This window comes from Rattus norvegicus, chromosome 1, assembly GCF_036323735.1.
Source record: "Rattus norvegicus strain BN/NHsdMcwi chromosome 1, GRCr8, whole genome shotgun sequence".
NCBI lineage: Eukaryota > Metazoa > Chordata > Mammalia > Rodentia > Muridae > Rattus > Rattus norvegicus.
Window position 1 is genome coordinate 84,078,952 of NC_086019.1, and position 21,493 is coordinate 84,100,444.

The 21,493-nt window shown below is 38.6% G+C and overlaps 1 protein-coding gene across 1 annotated transcript in view; it reads right to left on the bottom strand.

The window, feature by feature from the left end:
• Sult2a6 (sulfotransferase family 2A, dehydroepiandrosterone (DHEA)-preferring, member 6) overlaps positions 1 to 18,857 on the bottom strand; it is a 51,124-nt gene extending 32,267 nt beyond the window's left edge. The window contains exons 1-3 of the mRNA NM_012695.3: positions 18,688 to 18,857; positions 17,340 to 17,548; positions 3,159 to 3,285 (exon numbers count right to left, since the gene is read on the bottom strand). Coding sequence (NP_036827.3) covers positions 3,159 to 3,285; positions 17,340 to 17,548; positions 18,688 to 18,820 — 469 coding nt within the window. The 5' untranslated portion in view covers positions 18,821 to 18,857. The remainder of the gene's footprint in view (positions 1 to 3,158; positions 3,286 to 17,339; positions 17,549 to 18,687) is intronic.
• Between the last annotated feature and the right edge of the window lie 2,636 nt (positions 18,858 to 21,493).

The window sequence follows — 21,493 nt, forward strand, 5'->3', positions numbered from 1 at the left end:
TGTCTGTGCTATGGGGTAAATAGCCATTTCCTGATTGCAATTGAGAAGAGTTTATAGCTAGTCTACATGGTCAAACATCCACTTTGTGGAGGAAATAGACTATAGTGCTGTAGCTGTCATTCTTATTCCTATAAATGAACATGATGTGAACAACAAATTATCTTCTATATAGCCATGCCTTTTTTTGCTTATATATCTCTACTGGCAGTTTGATCGAATGATGTTTCTTGCAGTAGGCACGGGTAATTTCAGAGGCTCAAAACTAGCCAAAGTGCTAAGAATAAGTGCCCTTTAGTTCTCACCATAAATAAAACATGTATAGCCCGCAATAAAGACTAAGAAAACATCAAGCAAGAAGGCAGGAGAATGACTTAAGAGCATAAAGATGGAGTAGAATCGTGTAGAATATTGTCTTCTAAATATGACATGGTCACAGCACTCTTGAACTCACAGCAGTTGTGATTACTGCTCAAGACCTCCAAACGAACTAGGCCTTTCAATATTCTGTCAAGGAGATAGGAGGTGCTCCCAAATCCCTACACATTTCTTGAGGATATAGAGGCAGTATCTAGGGTCAGGGATCATGAGACCTCCCTCCTCCCAGCATCTATAGGACATTACTGGTTGCTGTTAGAGGAAGATTGTTTTTCAGTAGATAAGGTACCGGTAAGATATCCATGTTCCTACAAATGACTCCTTGCCTTGGCTCCAGTAAACAATCCTAAGGAAACTCACTGGGTCAAAAACACACATGAAGAAAAGGAATATAAAAGTGGAAAGTAGAGCTAGTTGGGAAAAGAAAAATGATCAGCAAAAATGGGAAAAAGACAGGAAATATAAGTGAGCTACTGCTATCAAAATACCTGCACACATGAATGGAAATATCAATAATATAAACTTTGTTAGATATAATTTATATATTTCAGTAGAATTTTTAATAAAAACAAAGTATAAAGAATCCTCTTCCCCACGTCTGAAAATATTTTTGAGACAAAAGACATTAGGGTTTGAAATATTTAGAAAGATGAATTTTAACAAAATGGTGGATGGTTAGGCTAATGTATAAGATTTATAAGAATCCATTCCAAAAATGACTAAGAAAATACACACATGAGAGTCACAGGAGGAAGAAAATAGCATTTGTTATTTTTTTGTTGCTGTTATACAACACCATGAACAAGACAACTTAAGGAAGACAGGGGTTGCCTGACAAATTCAGAGACAGATGCTCACAGTGAACTGTTTAACTAAGAACAGGGTACACAATGGAGGAGTCAGAGAAAGAACTGAAGATACTAAAGGGGTTTACAACCCCATAAGATGATCAATATCAACCAACCAGAACCACAGAACTTCTAGGGACTAAACCACCATCCCACGCATACAAACGGATAGACCCAAGATACCAGCCACATATGTAGCAGAGGATGGCCTTGTCAGCTATCAATGAGAGGAGAGGTCCTTGGTTCTTTCAAGGCTTGATGCCTCAATGTAGGGGAATGTCAAGGCAGGGAGGTGGGAGGGACTGGGAAAGTGGGTGGGAGAACATCCTCATAGAAGCAAGGGGAGATTGTGGGTTTCTGGAGTGGAAACCAGGAAAGGGGATAACATTTGAAATGTAAATATAAATATGCCACCAAAATAAATTTAAAAAAAGAAGAGAGAGCTTGCTTATTGAAGGTAGAGCTATAGGAACAGGATGCTGGGATTTCATTGCCTCAACTACAAAGCAAGAAGTGAAGGAGTTCACCAGAAGTAACTTAAGGGTTGAACCTCTCAAAGCCCACCTGGAATGGAATACTTCCTCCAACAAGGCCGTGCCTCATAAACTATCCATAAAAGTACCACAACTGGGAACCAAGTGCTCAAATATGGGAGACTATGTGGAGAATTTCTTATTCAGATGATGACTAATGCCATTATCTAAGTTACATCTGGAAAGAGAAGTTAAGCCAAATGGTCCTGAAATGATATGTCATGGGGCAAGCTGAGTCTGTGCCCTTTCCTTGCTGGTGTGTGAGAACAGAAAGATTTGAAATGATGATGAGCCTTGGGCCTACAGGGTGGTTGAATGTACAGATAAAATGGAGCCTACATAAGATACTAATGGGCTAGAGATGTAGGCCAGTTAGGTAACACACATGAAATTTGGGCTTTGAGCCCCAGTAGCAAATAAATAGGGTATGCAGTAGATGCTTATAGTGCTAGAAATCAGGAGGTAGCAGAAAGAAGCGCCAAGGTTTAAGGTCATCCCTGACTATATAGACAGATCAAGGCCTAAGCAATAGGGGTGACTCTATCTGAGGGCTGACTCTTAACAGTTCGGTTATGGAACCTGAATTGCTGATCCCTGTAGCTAGGTAGGACTTCCAGTGCAGGGATAAAAATAGCAATCCACTCACAAAACTTTGGCCCCAAATTTGCCCTGCCTACAAGATGTGCACGAACAGAGTTGTTGCAGAGACAGGGAGAATTTCAATCAATGACTGACGACAATTGAGATACACCATAGGCATAAATAATTGCTGGAACTATTATATGCTCGGATATGCCTGCAGGTACGTGTCTAGAATAACTGTACTCTGAGAAACCCCACCTAGCAGCTAACTAAAACACATACAAATCCACAGCCAAACATTAGATAGAGCTTTGGGAGTCTTGTGGGGGAGTTGGGGAAAGGAGTGAGGGATGCAAAGAGAATAAGAACTCCAGAGGAAGATCAAAAGAGTAAACTATGTTGGACCTTTGGGCACTATCAGAGACTGAAACACAAACCAAAAATGGTTGCATGAGCTAGACCTAGGGGACTTTTACACACATATCTGGTTGGTCTTCACACAGGTCCCTCAAAAACTGGAGCCAGGTCTGTCCCTGAATCTGTTTCTTGTCTGTAGAACTCATTTTCCTAACTGGGCCACCTTGTTGGGCCTCAGTGGGAGAGGATGTATCTAGTGCTGCAGATATTGATGTGCAATGATGAGAAGATAGCCGAGGTGCTCCTACACCTTCTCAGAATAGAGAGAGATGGGAAAATAAGCTGTTGGGCATTGAGAAAAGAGGTGTGCTGGATATTGGGATATAATATGAATAAATAAATTAATTAATGAAGCAAATGTCTCTGAGTTTCCCTCATCTCCTATATTTCACAGAATACTCACCATATCCTTTGAGGAACCATTCAACATACGTTCCCAGTGAGTCTGGCTTCTTCGCAAGAGTTGTCTTACCCCAGAAATAATAACCAGAAACAAGAACATCTCTGGGATTTCTGATGAGATAGATCACCTTAAATGGAAATACGCAAGTGAAGGTCAATAATCATTGCTCATATTTAACTGACATAATTTCTATGAAACGTCAGTCAACTATCCATGGGTTTCTAAAAACATTTATTCCTTTTATATGGACAAAACATATACATGAGTTAAAACAATCTATAATTATAATTCGCTTTTTCTAATTTTATTTGATTTGTAAAAATGGAACAACAATGACTAGTTTATTAACAATGTAAAAAAAAAACCCTAGGGGCGGCACAGGTCTTCCTGGTTGCTGCCGCTGCAGAGAGCCCCTGGGCAGCACCCCACGAGCGAACTTGAGCCTCGGGACCACAGGTAAGACCAAATTTTCTGCTGCAAGAAAGCTGCCTGGTGAGCTTGGGACACACGGAAGCAGAATTTCTCTAGAACCGGGTACGTTCTGTGTTTACCGGAAGTCCCACACCCGCGGATCCCGGCCCGCAGCAGCTCTCTGCTCCCAGACCCGGTGAGAGAGAGACCCAACCGCCTGGTCAGGTGGGCACTCCTGAGGCTGCAGAGCGGAAGAGACCACCAACACTGCTCACCCCTGCCCACATCCCTGGCCCAAGAGGAAACTGTATAAGGCCTCTGGGCTCCCGTGGGGGAGGGCCCAGGAGCAGCAGGACCCCTTCCGAAGACACCGCCGGACCCTGAAGGAAACAGACCGGATAAACAGTTCTCTGCACCCAAATCCCGTGGGAGGGAGAGCTAAACCTTCAGAGAGGCAGACAGGCCTGGGAAACCAGAAGAGACTGCTCCCTGCACACACATCTCGGACGCCAGAGGAAAAAGCCAAAAACCATCTGGAACCCTGGTGCACTGAAGCTCCCGGAAGGGGCGGCACAGGTCTTCCTGGTTGCTGCCGCTGCAGAGAGCCCCTGGACAGCACCCCACGAGCAAACCTGAGCCTCGGGACCACAGGTAAGACCAAATTTTCTGCTGTAAGAAAGCTGCCTGGTGAACTCAAGACACAGGCCCACAGGAACAGCTGAAGACCTGTAGAGAGGAAAAACTACACGCCCGAAAGCAGAACACTCTGTCCCCATAACTGACTGAAAGAGAGGAAAACAGGTCTACAGCACTCCTGACACACAGGCTTATAGGACAGTCTAGCCACAGTCAGAAATAGCAGAACAAAGTAACACTAGAGATAATCTGATGGCGAGAGGCAAGCGCAGGAACCCAAGCAACAGAAACCAAGACTACATGCCATCATCGGAGCCCAATTCTCCCACCAAAACAAACATGGAATATCCAAACACACCAGAAAAGCAAGATCTAGTTTCAAAATCATATTTGATCATGATGCTGGAGGACTTCAGGAAAGACCTGAACACACTTAGGGAAGCACAGGAAAACATTAATAAACAAGTAAAAGCCTACAGAGAGGAATCGCAAAAATCCCTGAAAGAATTCCAGGAAAACACAATCAAACAGTTGAAGGAATTAAAAATGGAAATAGAAGCAATCAAGAAAGAACACATGGAAACAACCCTGGATATAGAAAACCAAAAGAAGAGACAAGGAGCTGTAGATACAAGCTTCACCAACAGAATACAAGAGATGGAAGAGAGAATCTCAGGAGCAGAAGATTCCATAGAAATCATTGACTCAACTGTCAAAGATAATGTAAAGCGGAAAAAGCTACTGGTCCAAAACATACAGGAAATCCAGGACTCAATGAGAAGATCAAACCTAAGGATAATAGGTATAGAAGAGAGTGAAGACTCCCAGCTCAAAGGACCAGTAAATATCTTCAACAAAATCATAGAAGAAAACTTCCCTAACCTAAAAAAAGAGATACCCATAGACATACAGGAAGCCTACAGAACTCCAAATAGATTGGACCAGAAAAGAAACACCTCCCGTCACATAATTGTCAAAACACCAAACGCACAAAATAAAGAAAGAATATTAAAAGCAGTAAGGGAAAAAGGTCAAGTAACATATAAAGGGAGACCTATCAGAATCACACCAGACTTCTCGCCAGAAACTATGAAGGCCAGAAGATCCTGGACTGATGTTATACAGACCCTAAGAGAACACAAATGCCAGCCCAGATTACTGTATCCAGCAAAACTCTCAATTAACATTGATGGAGAAACCAAGATATTCCATGACAAAACCAAATTTACACAATATCTTTCTACAAATCCAGCACTACAAAGGATAATAAATGGTAAAGCCCAACATAAGGAGGCAAGCTATACCCTAGAAGAAGCAAGAAACTAATCGTCTTGGCAACAAAACAAAGAGAATGAAAGCACACAAACATAACCTCACATCAAATATGAATATAACGGGAAGCAATAATCACTATTCCTTAATATCTCTCAATATCAATGGCCTCAACTCCCCAATAAAAAGACATAGATTAACAAACTGGATACGCAACGAGGACCCTGCATTCTGCTGCCTACAGGAAACACACCTCAGAGACAAAGACAGACACTACCTCAGAGTGAAAGGCTGGAAAACAACTTTCCAAGCAAATGGTCAGAAGAAGCAAGCTGGAGTAGCCATTCTAATATCAAATAAAATCAATTTCCAACTAAAAGTCATCAAAAAAGATAAGGAAGGACACTTCATATTCATCAAAGGAAAAATCAACCAAGATGAACTCTCAATCCTAAATATCTATGCCCCAAATGCAAGGGCACCTACATATGTAAAAGAAACCTTACTAAAGCTCAAAACACACATTGCACCTCACACAATAATAGTGGGAGATTTCAACACCCCACTCTCATCAATGGACAGATCATGGAAACAGAAATTAAACAGTGATGTAGACAGACTAAGAGAAGTCATGAGCCAAATGGACTTAACGGATATTTATAGAACATTCTATCCTAAAGCAAAAGGATATACCTTCTTCTCAGCTCCTCATGGTACTTTCTCCAAAATTGACCATATAATTGGTCAAAAAACGGGCCTCAACAGGTACAGAAAGATAGAAATAATCCCATGCGTGCTATCGGACCACCACGGCCTAAAACTGGTCTTCAATAACAATAAGGGAAGAATGCCCACATATACGTGGAAATTGAACAATGCTCTACTCAATGATAACCTGGTCAAGGAAGAAATAAAGAAAGAAATTAAAAACTTTTTAGAATTTAATGAAAATGAAGGTACAACATACCCAAACTTATGGGACACAATGAAAGCTGTGCTAAGAGGAAAACTCATAGCGCTGAGTGCCTGCAGAAAGAAACAGGAAAGAGCATATGTCAGCAGCTTGACAGCACACCTAAAAGCTCTAGAACAAAAAGAAGCAAATACACCCAGGAGGAGTAGAAGGCAGGAAATAATCAAACTCAGAGCTGAAATCAACCAAGTAGAAACAAAAAGGACCATAGAAAGAATCAACAGAACCAAAAGTTGGTTCTTTGAGAAAATCAACAAGATAGATAAACCCTTAGCCAGACTAACGAGAGGACACAGAGAGTGTGTCCAAATTAACAAAATCAGAAATGAAAAGGGAGACATAACTACAGATTCGGAGGAAATTCAAAAAATCATCAGATCTTACTATAAAAACCTATATTCAACAAAATTTGAAAATCTTCAGGAAATGGACAATTTCCTAGACAGATACCAGGTATCGAAGTTAAATCAGGAACAGATAAACCAGTTAAACAACCCCATAACTCCTAAGGAAATAGAAGCAGTCATTAAAGGTCTCCCAACCAAAAAGAGCCCAGGTCCAGACGGGTTTAGTGCAGAATTCTATCAAACCTTCATAGAAGACCTCATACCAATATTATCCAAACTATTCCACAAAATTGAAACAGATGGAGCCCTACCGAATTCCTTCTATGAAGCCACAATTACTCTTATACCTAAACCACACAAAGACTCAACAAAGAAAGAGAACTTCAGACCAATTTCCCTTATGAATATCGACGCAAAAATACTCAATAAAATTCTGGCAAACCGAATTCAAGAGCACATCAAAACAATCATCCACCATGATCAAGTAGGCTTCATCCCAGGCATGCAGGGATGGTTTAATATACGGAAAACCATCAACGTGATCCATTATATAAACAAACTGAAAGAACAGAACCACATGATCATTTCATTAGATGCTGAGAAAGCATTTGACAAAATTCAACACCCCTTCATGATAAAAGTCCTGGAAAGAATAGGAATTCAAGGCCCATACCTAAACATAGTAAAAGCCATATACAGCAAACCAGTTGCTAACATTAAACTAAATGGAGAGAAACTTGAAGCAATCCCATTAAAATCAGGGACTAGACAAGGCTGCCCACTCTCTCCCTACTTATTCAATATAGTTCTTGAAGTTCTAGCCAGAGCAATCAGACAACAAAAGGAGATCAAAGGGATACAGATCGGAAAAGAAGAGGTCAAAATATCACTATTTGCAGATGACATGATAGTATATTTAAGTGATCCCAAAAGTTCCACCAGAGAACTACTAAAGCTGATGAACAACTTCAGCAAAGTGGCTGGGTATAAAATTAACTCAAATAAATCAGTTGCCTTCCTCTATACAAAAGAGAAACAAGCCGAGAAAGAAATTAGGGAAACGACACCCTTCATAATAGACCCAAATAATATAAAGTACCTCGGTGTGACTTTAACCAAGCAAGTAAAAGATCTGTACAATAAGAACTTCAAGACACTGAGGAAAGAAATTGAAGAAGACCTCAGAAGATGGAAAGATCTCCCATGCTCATGGATTGGCAGGATTAATATGGTAAAAATGGCCATCTTACCAAAAGCAATCTACAGATTCAATGCAATCCCCATCAAAATACCAATCCAATTCTTCAAAGAGTTAGACAGAACAATTTGCAAATTCATCTGGAATAACAAAAAACCCAGGATAGCTAAAGCTATCCTCAACAATAAAAGGACTTCAGGGGGAATCACTATCCCTGAACTCAAGCAGTATTACAGAGCAATAGTGATAAAAACTGCATGGTATTGGTACAGAGACAGACAGATAGACCAATGGAATAGAATTGAAGACCCAGAAATGAACCCACACACCTATGGTCACTTGATTTTTGACAAAGGAGCCAAAGCCATCCAATGGAAAAAAGATAGTATTTTCAGCAAATGGTGCTGGTTCAACTGGAGGGCAACATGTAGAAGAATGCAGATCGATCCATCCTTATCACCCTGTACAAAGCTTAAGTCCAAGTGGATCAAGGACCTCCACATCAAACCAGACACACTCAAACTAATAGAAGAAAAACTGGGGAAGCATCTGGAACACATGGGCACTGGAAAAAATTTCCTGAACAAAACACCAATGGCTTATGCTCTAAGATCAAGAATCGACAAATGGGATCTCATAAAACTGCAAAGCTTCTGTAAGGCAAAGGACACTGTGGTTAGGACAAAACGGCAACCAACAGATTGGGAAAAGATCTTTACCAATCCTACAACAGATAGAGGCCTTATTTCCAAAATATACAAAGAACTCAAGAAGTTAGACCGCAGGGAAACAAATAACCCTATTAAAAAATGGGGTTCAGAGCTAAACAAAGAATTCACAGCTGAGGAATGCCGAATGGCTGAGAAACACCTAAAGAAATGTTCAACATCTTTAGTCATAAGGGAAATGCAAATCAAAACAACCCTGAGATTTCACCTCACACCAGTGCGATTGGCTAAGATCAAAAACTCAGGTGACAGCAGATGCTGGCGAGGATGTGGAGAAAGAGGAACACTCCTCCATTGTTGGTGGGATTGCAGACTGGTAAAACCATTCTGGAAATCAGTCTGGAGGTTCCTCAGAAAATTGGACATTGAACTGCCTGATGATCCAGCTATACCTCTCTTGGGCATATACCCAAAAGATGCCTCAACATATAAAAGAGACACGTGCTCCACTATGTTCATCGCAGCCTTATTTATAATAGCCAGAAGCTGGAAAGAACCCAGATGCCCTTCAACAGAGGAATGGATACAGAAAATGTGGTACATCTACACAATGGAATATTACTCAGCTATCAAAAACAACGAGTTTATGAAATTCGTAGGCAAATGGTTGGAACTGGAAAATATCATCCTGAGTGAGCTAACCCAATCACAGAAAGACATACATGGTATGCACTCATTGATAAGTGGCTATTAGCCCAAATGCTTGAATTACCCTAGATCCCTAGAACAAACGAAACTCAAGACGGATTATCAAAATGTGAATGCTTCACTCCTTCTTTAAATGAGGAAAAAGAATACCCTTGGCAGGGAAGGGAGAGGCAAAGATTAAAACAGAGACTGAAGGAACACCCATTCAGAGCCTGCCCCACATGTGGCCCATACATATACAGCCACCCAATTAGACAAGATGGATGAAGCAAAGAAGTGCAGACCGACAGGAGCCGGATGTAGATCGCTCCTGAGAGACACAGCCAGAATACAGCAAATATAGAGGCGAATGCCAGCAGCAAACCACTGAACTGAGAATAGGTCCCCTATTGAAGGAATCAGAGAAAGAACTGGAAGAGCTTGAAGGGGCTCGAGACCCCAAAAGTACAACAATGCCAAGCAACCAGAGCTTCCAGGGACTAAGCCACTACCTAAAGACTATACATGGACTGACCCTGGACTCTGACCCCATAGGTAGCAATGAATATCCTAGTAAGAGCACCAGTGGAAGGGGAAGCCCTGGGTCCTGCTAAGACTGAACCCACAGTGAACTAGTCTATGGGGGGAGGGCGGCAATGGGGGGAAGGTTGGGAGGGGAACACCCATAAGGAAGGGGAGGGGGGAGGGGGATGTTTGCCCGGAAACCGGGAAAGGGAATAACACTCGAAATGTATATAAGAAATACTCAAGTTAATAAAAAAAAAAAAAAAAAAACCCTAAACCAGACTGATTGAACAGTTGTAAAGTTAAGGTAATAATTGGTTGTCCAACAACAAATGCCCAGCCCTTGAAATATACATACAAGTAGCATTATACTGTCTGAGAAGATTTAGGAATATATACATTTATTTAGAAATATATTAATTATATATTTTAAAATTTTGCATATATATATGCATATATGTATATTACAGATATGTACATAGGGATGGATACCAGGGATGCAAGAATCTCTGATTGACGAGGAGCAAAGTCTCCTTCCAGTTTTAACCTGCACCCAGAGCATACCTGGAGTGCTGGCTCTGTACCAACTCCTACAAAACCCAAAGGACGTTCGCTGCCCAGGTGATCTGAAATGCCCAGGAACACAGGATCACAGAGAAAACTTGACTTCAATGAGATCAGACACACCCAGGAACATTAGAGTTTTGACACACTCAAGGTCATATTTGAGGTGACAACAAATTTCTCAACAACCTGCAAAATTGGGACCCCCGCAGGAACCATGGAAATATAAATGCTGCCCAGCCAGAGACACAGGTTCTTTCTTGCTTGCACCTGTGACAGAAATTAAACTAGGGCTCTGAGTCTTTACTTATTCATGCATCACCCAGAGAAAGCTTGACTCCCAGGGGCTCTAACACAACAAGACCTCAGGACCTTTGTCACATCAGGATTTCAGGATCTCTGAGGCAGCTTGAATACCAGAAGCTCTGACACACCCAGGATCTCAGGATCACAGGTCACAGGATTACAGGATCACAACATCAGAGAGACATCTGGATTCTGAGGAGTTCTGAAACAACCAGGATCACAAGAGGGACAAGCTCAAGTCAGACACAGAAACAGCAGGTAGCACTAAAAGTAAGCAGATAGTGAGAGGCAATCACAAGAATATAAGCAGCAGAAACCAAGGGTACCTGGCATCATCAGAACTGAGAACTCCCATTACAGCAAGTCCTGGATACATCATCACAACAGAAAAGCAAGATTCAGATTTAAAATCTTATCTCATGAGGATGATAAGGTACTTTAAGAAGGGTATAATTAATTCCTTTAGAGAAATGCAGGAGAACACAGGTAAACAAAACAGGTAAAAGTCATTAAACAGGAAACACAAAAATCCCTTTAAGAATTAGAAGAACACAAAAGCAAAAAAGGTGAATGGATTGAACAAAACAATCTAGGATCTAAAACTGAAAATAGAAACAGTAAGGAAATCACAAAGAAAAACAAACCTGGAGATAGAAAACATAGGAAAGAAATCAGGAGACAAGAGATCAGCAAGCCTCACCAACAGAATACAAGAGATAGAAGGGAGAATCTCAGGTGCAGAAGATACCATAGAAAACATTGGAATAGCAGTCAAATAAAATGAAAAAATGCAAAAAAAAACCCTCATAAACCAAAACATCCAAGAAATCCAAGACAAAATGAGAAAACCAAACCTAAGTATAATAGATGTAGAAGAGAGTGAAGATTCCCAACTTATAGGTCCAGTAAATATCTTCAACAAAATTAAAGAGGAAAAATTCCCTAACACAAAGAAAGAGGTACCCATGAACATAAAAGATTGGAATAGAAAAGAAACTCCTTCTGTCACATAATAATAAAAACACAAAATGCACAAAATGAAGAATATTAAAAATAGTAAGGAGAAATTCAAGTGACATATAAAGGCAGACCTATCAGAATTATCCCAGATTTCTCCAAAGAGGTTCTAAAAGCCAGAAGATCCTGATCAGAGTTCATTCAAACCCTAAGAGAACAAAAATATCAGCACTGGCTACTATATCTTGCAAAACTATCAATTAACATAGATAGAGAAAAAAAAGTATTCAATGACAAAAACAGACTTATACAAAATCTTTCCACAAGTGAATTTCTACAATGGATAAGAGATGTAAAATCCAACACAAGGAGGGAAACTACATCTTAGAAAAAGCAAAAAAAGTAACCTTCTTTCAACAAACACAAATAAGAGAGCCACACAAACATATTTCCATCTCTTACAACAAAAATAACCAGAAGCCACACTTTTCCTTAATATAGCTTAACATCAATGGACTAAATTACTCAATAAAAAAGACATAGACTCACAAGACAGGTCAAAATGAACCAGCATTGTGCTGCATATATGTAACAGACCTCAGTGACAATAACAGACACTACCTCAAAGTAAAAAACTGAATTTTTTTCAAGCAAATGGTCACAGGGAAGAAGTTGAGGTAGACATTCCAAAATCAAATAAAATCGACTTTCAACCAAAAGTTATTAAAAAAAAAGATAAGAAAGTTCATACTTGTCAAAGAAAAAAATCTACCCAGATGATCTCTCAGTACTGAATATCTTAGCTCCAAATGCAAGGACATCTACATTCATAAAAGAAACCTTACTAAAGCTCAAACCACACATTACACCTTACACAATAATAGTGGGATGTTTCTATACCCCACTTTCATTAATGGACAGATTATGGAAACAGAATCTAAACTGAGACACAGAGAAATTAAAAGAAGTTTTGAACCAAATGAATTTAACAAATATTCATAGAATGTTTCATCCTTAAACAAAAGAATATACCATCTTTGCACCTCATATTACCTTCTTCAAAATTGAAAATACACCTGGTCCCAAAGGGGGCCTCAACAGATACAAGAAGTTTGAAATAATCCCATGCATCCTAACAGATAACCATGTCCAAGGGCTAGACTTCAACCACAAGAAAAACAACAGAAAGCCCATATATACATGAAAGCTGGACAGTGCACTATTCAATGATAATTTGGTCAAGGAAGAACTAAATTCAAGGCTATTTAGAATTACAAGCAATTGAAGGCACAACAAACCGAAAATTCTGAGACACAATGAAAACAATGCTAAGAAGAAAAATGAAAGCCCTCAGTGCCAAAAAACAAAAACAAACAAACAAACAACAAAAAACCTGGACAGATCATACACTAACAACTTAACAGCACACATTAAAGTTCTAGGACAAAAAGAAGCAAATACACCTAAGTGGAAATAATACAATGAAGGAATATTCAAATTCAAGGATGAAATCAGCCAAGTAGATATTAAAAGATATATACAAAGAAGCAACAAAACCAGGAGATAGTACTTTAAGAAAATCAACAAGATAGATAAACCCTAAGCGAGATTAACAGAAGGCAAAGAGGAAAGTATCTAAATTAACAAAATCAGAAATGAAATTATAGACATAACAAAAAAACTGAGGGAATTAAAATATCATCAGATACTACTACATAGGCCTATACTTAAAAAAATAAATAATCTGGATGAAATGGACAAGTTTCTACAAAAATACAAAATACTAAAGTTAAATCAGGATCAGAGAAACCACCTAAACAGTTCCAGAAGCCTAAAGAAATAAAATAAATCATTAAAAGTCTTCCAACCAAATAAAGCCCAGGACCAGAAGGTTTTAACGTAGAATTCTATCAGATTGTTAATGAAGACCTAACACCAATACTCTTCAAAGTATTCCACAATATAGAAACAGAAGGAGCACTAATCAATTTTTTTCTATGAAGCCATAATATCACTTACATCTAAACCATACAAACCCTATCAAAAAAGAGAACTTCAGACAAATTTTCCATATGAATAATAATGCAAAAATACACAATAAAATTCTAGAAATCTGATTCCGATTAGACATCAAAATGATCATTCAACATGATCAAGCAGGCTTCATCCTAGGGATCCAGGGATGGTTCAATATACAGAAATACATCAACATAATCTATTATATAAGTGAATTCAAGTAAAAAAACATATGATCATCTTATTTGATGTGGAGAAAACATTTGACCAATATCCACAACCCTTCATAGTAAAAGGTTTGGAAAGATTGCATATTCAAGGCCTATGCATAAACATAGTAAAAGTAAAACTAGTAGCAAACTAGTAGCAAACCTCAAACTAAATGGAGAGAAACTTGAAACAATCCCACTAAAATCAGACCTAGACAAGGCTGCCCATTCTCTCCCTACATAGTCATTATTGTACCTGAAGTCCTAGCCAGAACAATTAAACGTCAAAAAAAGGGGTAAAAGGGATACAAATTTGAAAGGAAGAAGTGAAAATATCACTATGTGCAGATTATATGATAGTATACTTTTTTTCTTTTATTTTTTTTCAGAGCTGGGGACTGAAACCAGGGCCTTGTGCTTGCTAGGCAAGTGCTCTACCACTGAGCTAAATCCCCAACCCCATATGATAGTATACTTAAGTAACCCCCAAAATTCCACAGAACTAAAGCTGATAAACAACTTCAGCAGAGTGTCTGGTTACAAACTTAACTCAGGCAAGACGGTTGCCATCTTCTACTCAAAGTATAACAGGTTGAGAAAGAAATTAGGGAAACAACACCATTCACAATAGTCACAAATAATATAAAAACTGTGGTGTGATTACAACCAAGCAAGGGAAAGATCTTTATGACAAGAATTTCAAATCTTTGAAGAAAGAAATTAAAAAAAACTCAAGAGATAGGAAATCACCCATGTTAATTGATAGGCAGGACTGATATTTTAAAAATGGCCATCTTGTCAAAAGCAATCTACAGATTCAATGAAATCTCCACCAAAATCCCAACTCAATTCTTCACAAAGTTAGAAAGAGCAATTTGCCCATTCATTTGGAATAACAAAATCAAAAAACAAAAAACAAAACAAACAAACAAACAAAAAAACCCAGGAAAACAGAAACTATTCTGAACAATAAAATACCTTTTTCAGGAATCACAATCCCTAACTTCAAGTTGTATTAGAGAGAAATAGTGATAAAATCTGCATGGTATTGGTACAGAGACAGTCAGGTAGATAAATGTAATAGAATTGAAGAGGCAGAAATGAACTCACACACCTATGGCCACTTGATACTTCACAAGGAGTTAGAAACATCCAGTAGTGAAAAGAAAGCATTTCCACCAGAGGGTGGTGCTGCTTCAAGGAGGAGGTCAGCATATAGAAGAAACCAAATTGACCCAGTCTTCAACTCTCTTCGACAGAGGAATGGATACAGAAAATGTGGTACATTGAAACTATGGTGTACTACTCAGCTATTAAATCCAGTGAAATTCACAGGCTAATGGTTTGAACTAGAAAATATCATCCTGAGTGAGATAGCTCAATCACAAAAAACAAAACAAAACAAAAAAAAAGAAAAAGAAAAAAACAAAACAACACGCACATCTGCACATGATATGGACTCACTGATAAGTGGATATTAGCCCCAAAGTTCAGAATACCCAAGATACAATTCAACATGACCACATGTAGCTCAAGAAAAGGAAGACCAAAATCTGGATGCTTCAGTCCTACTTCAAAGTGGGAACAAAATACTCACTGGAGGACATGTGGAACATAGATTGAAAGAAAGTTTATCCAGAGACTACCCCACATTGGGATCCATCCCCTATACAGTCACGAAACCCAGACAGTATTGTGGATGCCAAGAAGTGCATGCTGACAGGAGCCTGATATAGCTGTCTCCTCAGAGGCTCTGCCAGAGCCTGACAAATAAAGAAGCAGATGCTTAAAACAAACCTTTGGAATGAGAATACAGTCCCCAGTAGAGAAGTTAGAGAAAGGACTGAAGGAGCTGAAAGGATTGACAATCATATAGGAAGAACAACAATATCAGTCATCCAGACAGGTCAGAGATCCCACGGACTAAACCACCAGAGAGTACATGTGGAGCTACCCATGATTCCAGCCACATATGTAGCAGAGGATGTCATTGTAGGGAGGGCATAAGTGGAAGAAGAGGCCCTTGGTTTGTTGAATTCTCAATGCTCCAGTATAGTGGAATATTAGGACAGGGAGGAGGGACCTTATGGGTGGGAGGAAGAGCACTATCATAGAGGCAGAGGGAGGGGTGATGGGAGTGGGTTTTCCAGAGTAGAAATCAGCAAAAGGGATAACATTTGAAATGTAAATGAAGAAAATATCCAATAAAAGAAAAGGGAAAAAAAGAAATGAAGATATATATCAATGTAGGAATATATAAATAAAGGAATATATTTAGGAATATATATGCATATGTATATGTTTATGTACATGTGTGTGTGAATCTATCTATATCCATATATATATATATATATATGTGTGTGTGTGTGTGTGTGTGTGTGTGTGTGTGTGTGTGTGTATCTATCTCTATCCATATATGTGTGTGTATTTATCTATATCCATTTATACATATGTGTGTGTGGTGTGTATGTGAATGTGTGTGTGTGTGTGCATATGCAACCTGAATTAATTAAAAAACAAATATTAGAAAGATAGAAAGGAGGGAATATGTCAGTGTTTTTGGGAGAAGAAGGGGGAAATGGGAAATGATGTATATAACTATATTTCATTATTATATTTTAAACATAAAAGAAATAAATTAAAATAATTATTCTTCATAATTCTGTACCAATTATCCTAGAACTCATCTCTTTAAGCTCAATTCCCTAGCCAAAAATTTTACCAAATCCAGATAAGATAAATGCATATATTTGAATGGTCACAAATCCATTATCATATTTTAGAGAGATAATTCTAAGTTTGTCTATGTAGTTTCAGCAAAAACTATTTATAGATTCTATGGCAGAGGGACTTATAGAAAAATCTTTCTTACTAACTAGGAGCTATAATAGATTAGAATGTGGATATGTGTGATTCCTTGTAGTTATTCTCATTCAGTTTCATGGGAGATTCCTGTGGCTACTAATCTCAGTAGGCAGATAGACATAGCATGACACTCTGTGTACAACTGATCTTTGAAAATTGATGCTTTGTCAGGCTGCTTCCCCTATGAACAACTGTGTCTTCAGTGATTTACCGACAAAGAACTTGGGGTATATGGTATAACTGGTTCATTGACTTTGATGACATGACAGTAATATTGCACTGTACACTAAAGTTTGAACACTACTTGTCTTATATATGTATTTTCTGAATCTTCTAGTGTGATATTTCACTTTCTTTCTTAAAACTAAGATCACATGTAGTGGTCCACATCTTGATACTCTAATGTAGTCTGATGTGGAGAAACATCAGCATCACCTAGTGCATGAGAATCCCACCTTCATACTTCTGTAAGAGCTTCAAATTCTGTCAGGATAAAATAAGTTCAAAGAATGTGAGTGAAAGAAAATCTCAACCATTGGACACTGACCTTGGCCTTGGAACTGAAGAGAGACTTGGAGAAAAGATGCATGGGAAGATGGGAGGTTATGAGTCGTGGTCCTTTCTTTTTGATTAACATATCATATCCTAAATCAGTCTCTATCCAGGGTGAGCGATCCCAGATGGTCACAGATTGGATCCACTTGGGATCTCCCTTGGTCTGAATCAAGCAGACAATTTCAATCAGCCAGTTTGTTCCTGAATAAAAAGAAAGAGTCACTCATTTCAACAGTACTTGCAAAAAAGCCTCAAGTAGAATATATACCCATAAAATTTAAAGTGTTGCCCACTTTCAAGCACATAGACTAGTGTTCACAATGTTCACATTGTGTAAGTACAAAGTATATTCACTCAACATTAATTTTAAGACTTCATTTTACAAAACTGAGACCCTATACACACTAAACACCAAAGTGGCAATGGACTATCTCCTCCAGCTCTGGGCTACCATCATTCTACATTCTTGTGGAGTGAGTTTGACTTTTCCAGATATTTCACAGTGATGAAGTAATAGTATCTGTCCTCTAAGACTACTTTTCTGAGTTTAATTCATTGCCATTGAAATGCAACAATACTGCAGTGTATGACTGAGTACTTCTTTTTAGGTGAATTAATTCCCTCATGTATATTTACCACACAGTTACATTTGGATTTATGTGTTCATTTGTTATTGTCTGGTTTTTTTTCCCTGGATTCCCACTGCTTTTAGATTTTTCTGTGTCATTTTGATTTCAATGTCAGCAGTCTAATACTTACCCTAGTTCTGTGCTTCTTCTACAGTGCAAACATCTGTTACCCAAATCATCATAATGCCACGTTTTTTCTCTTTTTTTCGGAGCTGGGGACCGAACCCAGGGCCTTGTGCTTGCTAGGCAAGCGCTCTACCACTGAGCTACATCCCCAGCCCCATAATGCCACTTTTTGATTGCTTGAGTTTTTAGACTCCAGTTCCTGGACAAGGTCCATGTTAATTCTACATGGCACTTTCCTCTCCTCCACGTATCCTTACATACAGCCCTTTAACTCTTGATGCTCTTTCTTTTCTTTATTCTCATCACACTCCCTCTTCTTCTATCTCTTCACCACAGATAAAGACAAATTTGAGATTCTGACTCACGGTATACTCTCATTGTTCTAGTGCCATAGCTGATCACCTTTCCTCACATAGGTCATATGTAAAGTCTTTCTCTGTGTGGAACATACACAAATCTCCATTCCCACAAACTTTTTTAAACATTCGATATGTAGAGCACTCCACTCCTCACCCACAATAAATGAGGTCCAAAGCCCTAACCTCCCTTATACAATTCAGAATCAGTCTTACTGACAGTCCTTACCTGACTTGGGATAAGTCAATAAGATCAAATCTTCTTCTTTCACCACAAACTTATTACAAACATTTTGCAAAGTTTCTTTTGGAATCCCAAAGGCAGGAAAAGGTATTCCTTCAAACCAAGTATAGTCTGGCATTATAAATAGCTCTGTGTAGGTCCTGTTAGGATTCCAGCCCTTGCCCACTGTTCAGCTTATAGCAAATGCTGAGAGGTAAGATTTATAGTGGAGTTAAAAGAATCATTAACATTCTCTAGTCTGTTGTGAAACTAACTACTGATAGGAATAAATAAATATTGTAACACACAGTCAAAGGTTATTGTATTGAGCAATTTCAACTCACACAAAGAACATTCTGCAGCATTTGTGAGCCCAAGTTCATGACCCCCAAACAGAAACTCAGTAAGAAGTAATAGGACATAAAACTGCAGGATAATTTAAAATATCTTCTAATGCAATTTAGCTTTCAGAATGATTTTAAATATGCAGAAAAGTGACAGAGATCATACAGAAACTTTCCGTGACAATTTTTTAAATTGTAGTTACTTTTGAGAAACTTATGGTACATTAGCAGCCTTTCTTCTTCCTCTCAAAGCCTTCCTTTCATTACTTACACTATGATCTCTTCTTCAATATTTTTGCTCTTTATATATATACACATATGTAGTTAACCTACTGAGTCCATTCAGTTGCTCTTATATGTTGCAGAGTGTGGTTGAAATTGGAAAATTAATGTGGGATTTCATCTTCAGGCACAAATTATTCTCCATTTCTTAGCAGCCATTGATATGATGTATTTCTTCTTCTAGAGTATAAACTTACAGAATTTTCCCTTGCCTCCTTGTTATGCCTAATAGTGCTATTTTGCTGGTTTGTTTGAATAACTATACTGTTAAGAGTTCCTGTGTCTATTTTCTCTGTTTTGTCTAAGAGAGACACATTCTACCAACAGAAATCTAGTGACACTGGAGGATTTCTATACACTCCTCTGTGATGTTTTCCATGAGTCCTAGGTTTAAATGACGTGTTGAAGACATACCACCTAGGGTTGGGCACCTTACTGTCAATTATTATCTACATTTTAGCCCACTGTGAATCCATGGAAGAGTCCCCATATGTTGTTAAAATAAGAATCTTTAACAAGGGATGAGAAACAAATTTACCTGTGCATATAAGAACACATATTTAGAAAAGAACTGGAAATTATACTGGTCTAGAGATCTGATAGCAGTAAGCTTCTTTGGTATTTGTCCTTCACTCACCAGGTGGTTGCCTACATTTATAAGATAAGACATAACTTCCCACTTCTTTAAAATATTTTATTGTATTTTATTTGAATATTTATTATTTACATTTCAAATGTTATTCCTTTCCCAGGTTCCCTTCCATAAGCTACAATCCCATCCTGCCACACTTCTTATATGAAGGTGTTCCCACTCCTCAACCAACCTCCCTCCCAGTCTTTCTGCCCTGATTTTCTCCTATGTTTGGGTGTCCAGCCCTGGCAGGACCAAGGGCTTCTCTTCCCATCCGTGTCCAAAAAGGCCATCCTTTGTTATATATGCAGCTGGAGCAATGGGTCTGTCCTTGCTCTTTGGATAGTGTTATTGTCCCTGGGAGATTTGATTAGTTGATATTGTTGTTCTTATGGGGTTTCAAGCCCCTTCATTTTCTTAAATCCTTTCTATAACTCCTCCAATGGGTACCCTGTTCTCAATTCAATGTTTTGTTGTTCCATTAGTCTCTGTTTATGGCATACTCTGGCTAACAGCCAGAGTATATCAGGAAACAGCTATATCAGGCTTCTGTCAGCATGTACTTTTTGGACTCATCCATATTGTCTAGTTTTGGAGGCTGTATATATAAGGGTTGGATCCAAAGGTGAGGCAGACTCTGAAGGGAGGGTCCTCAGGTATTATAATGTTCAGTTTTCTGAGGACCTTTCAGACAGATTTCCAGAGTGCTGGTTGTACCAGCTTCCAATTCCACCAACAATGGAGGAGTGATCCTCTTTCTACACATCCTGGTGAGCATCTGTTGCCACCTGAGTTTTTGATCTTTGCCATTCTTAATGGCATGAGGTAGATTCCCAGGGTTGATTTGATTTGCATTTCCTTGATAAGGATGTTGAACATTTCTTTAGCTACTTCTCACCTAATAGATATTTCTTAGCTGAGAATTCTTTGTTTAGATCTGTATAAGATTTATAATAGGGTTATTAGGTTCTCTGACGTCTATATTCTGGACTTCTTTTTATATATCAGATATAATATATCTGTTGGGTGTATGATTAGTAAAAATCTTTCCCCAATCTGTTGGTTGACGTTTTATCCAAATAAGAGTGCATTTTCCATTACACAAGTTTTGCAATTTTATGAGGTCCCATTTGCTGAATCTTGATCTTACAGCATTAGCCATTGGCGTTTTGTTCAGGAAATTTTCCCCAGTGCACAGGTGTTTGAGTCTCTTCCCCACTCTTTTTTTCAATTAGTGGGAATGTATATGGTTTTGATGTGGACGTCCTGTTCCACTTGGACTTACACTTTGACCAGGGCTATAAGAATAGTTCAATTTGCATTTTCTATATGCTGTCGTCCAGCTAAACCAGTACCATTTGTTGAAAATGAAATCTTTTTTCCACTGGATGGTTTTAGCTCCTTTGTCAAAAATCAGGTGATCAGAGGTGTGTAGGTTCATTTCTGTGACTTAAATTCTACCGCATTGATCTACGTGCCTGTTTCTGTACCAATACCATATAGTTTTTATCACTATTGCTCTGTAACGCAGCTTGATGTTTGGGATGGTAATTTC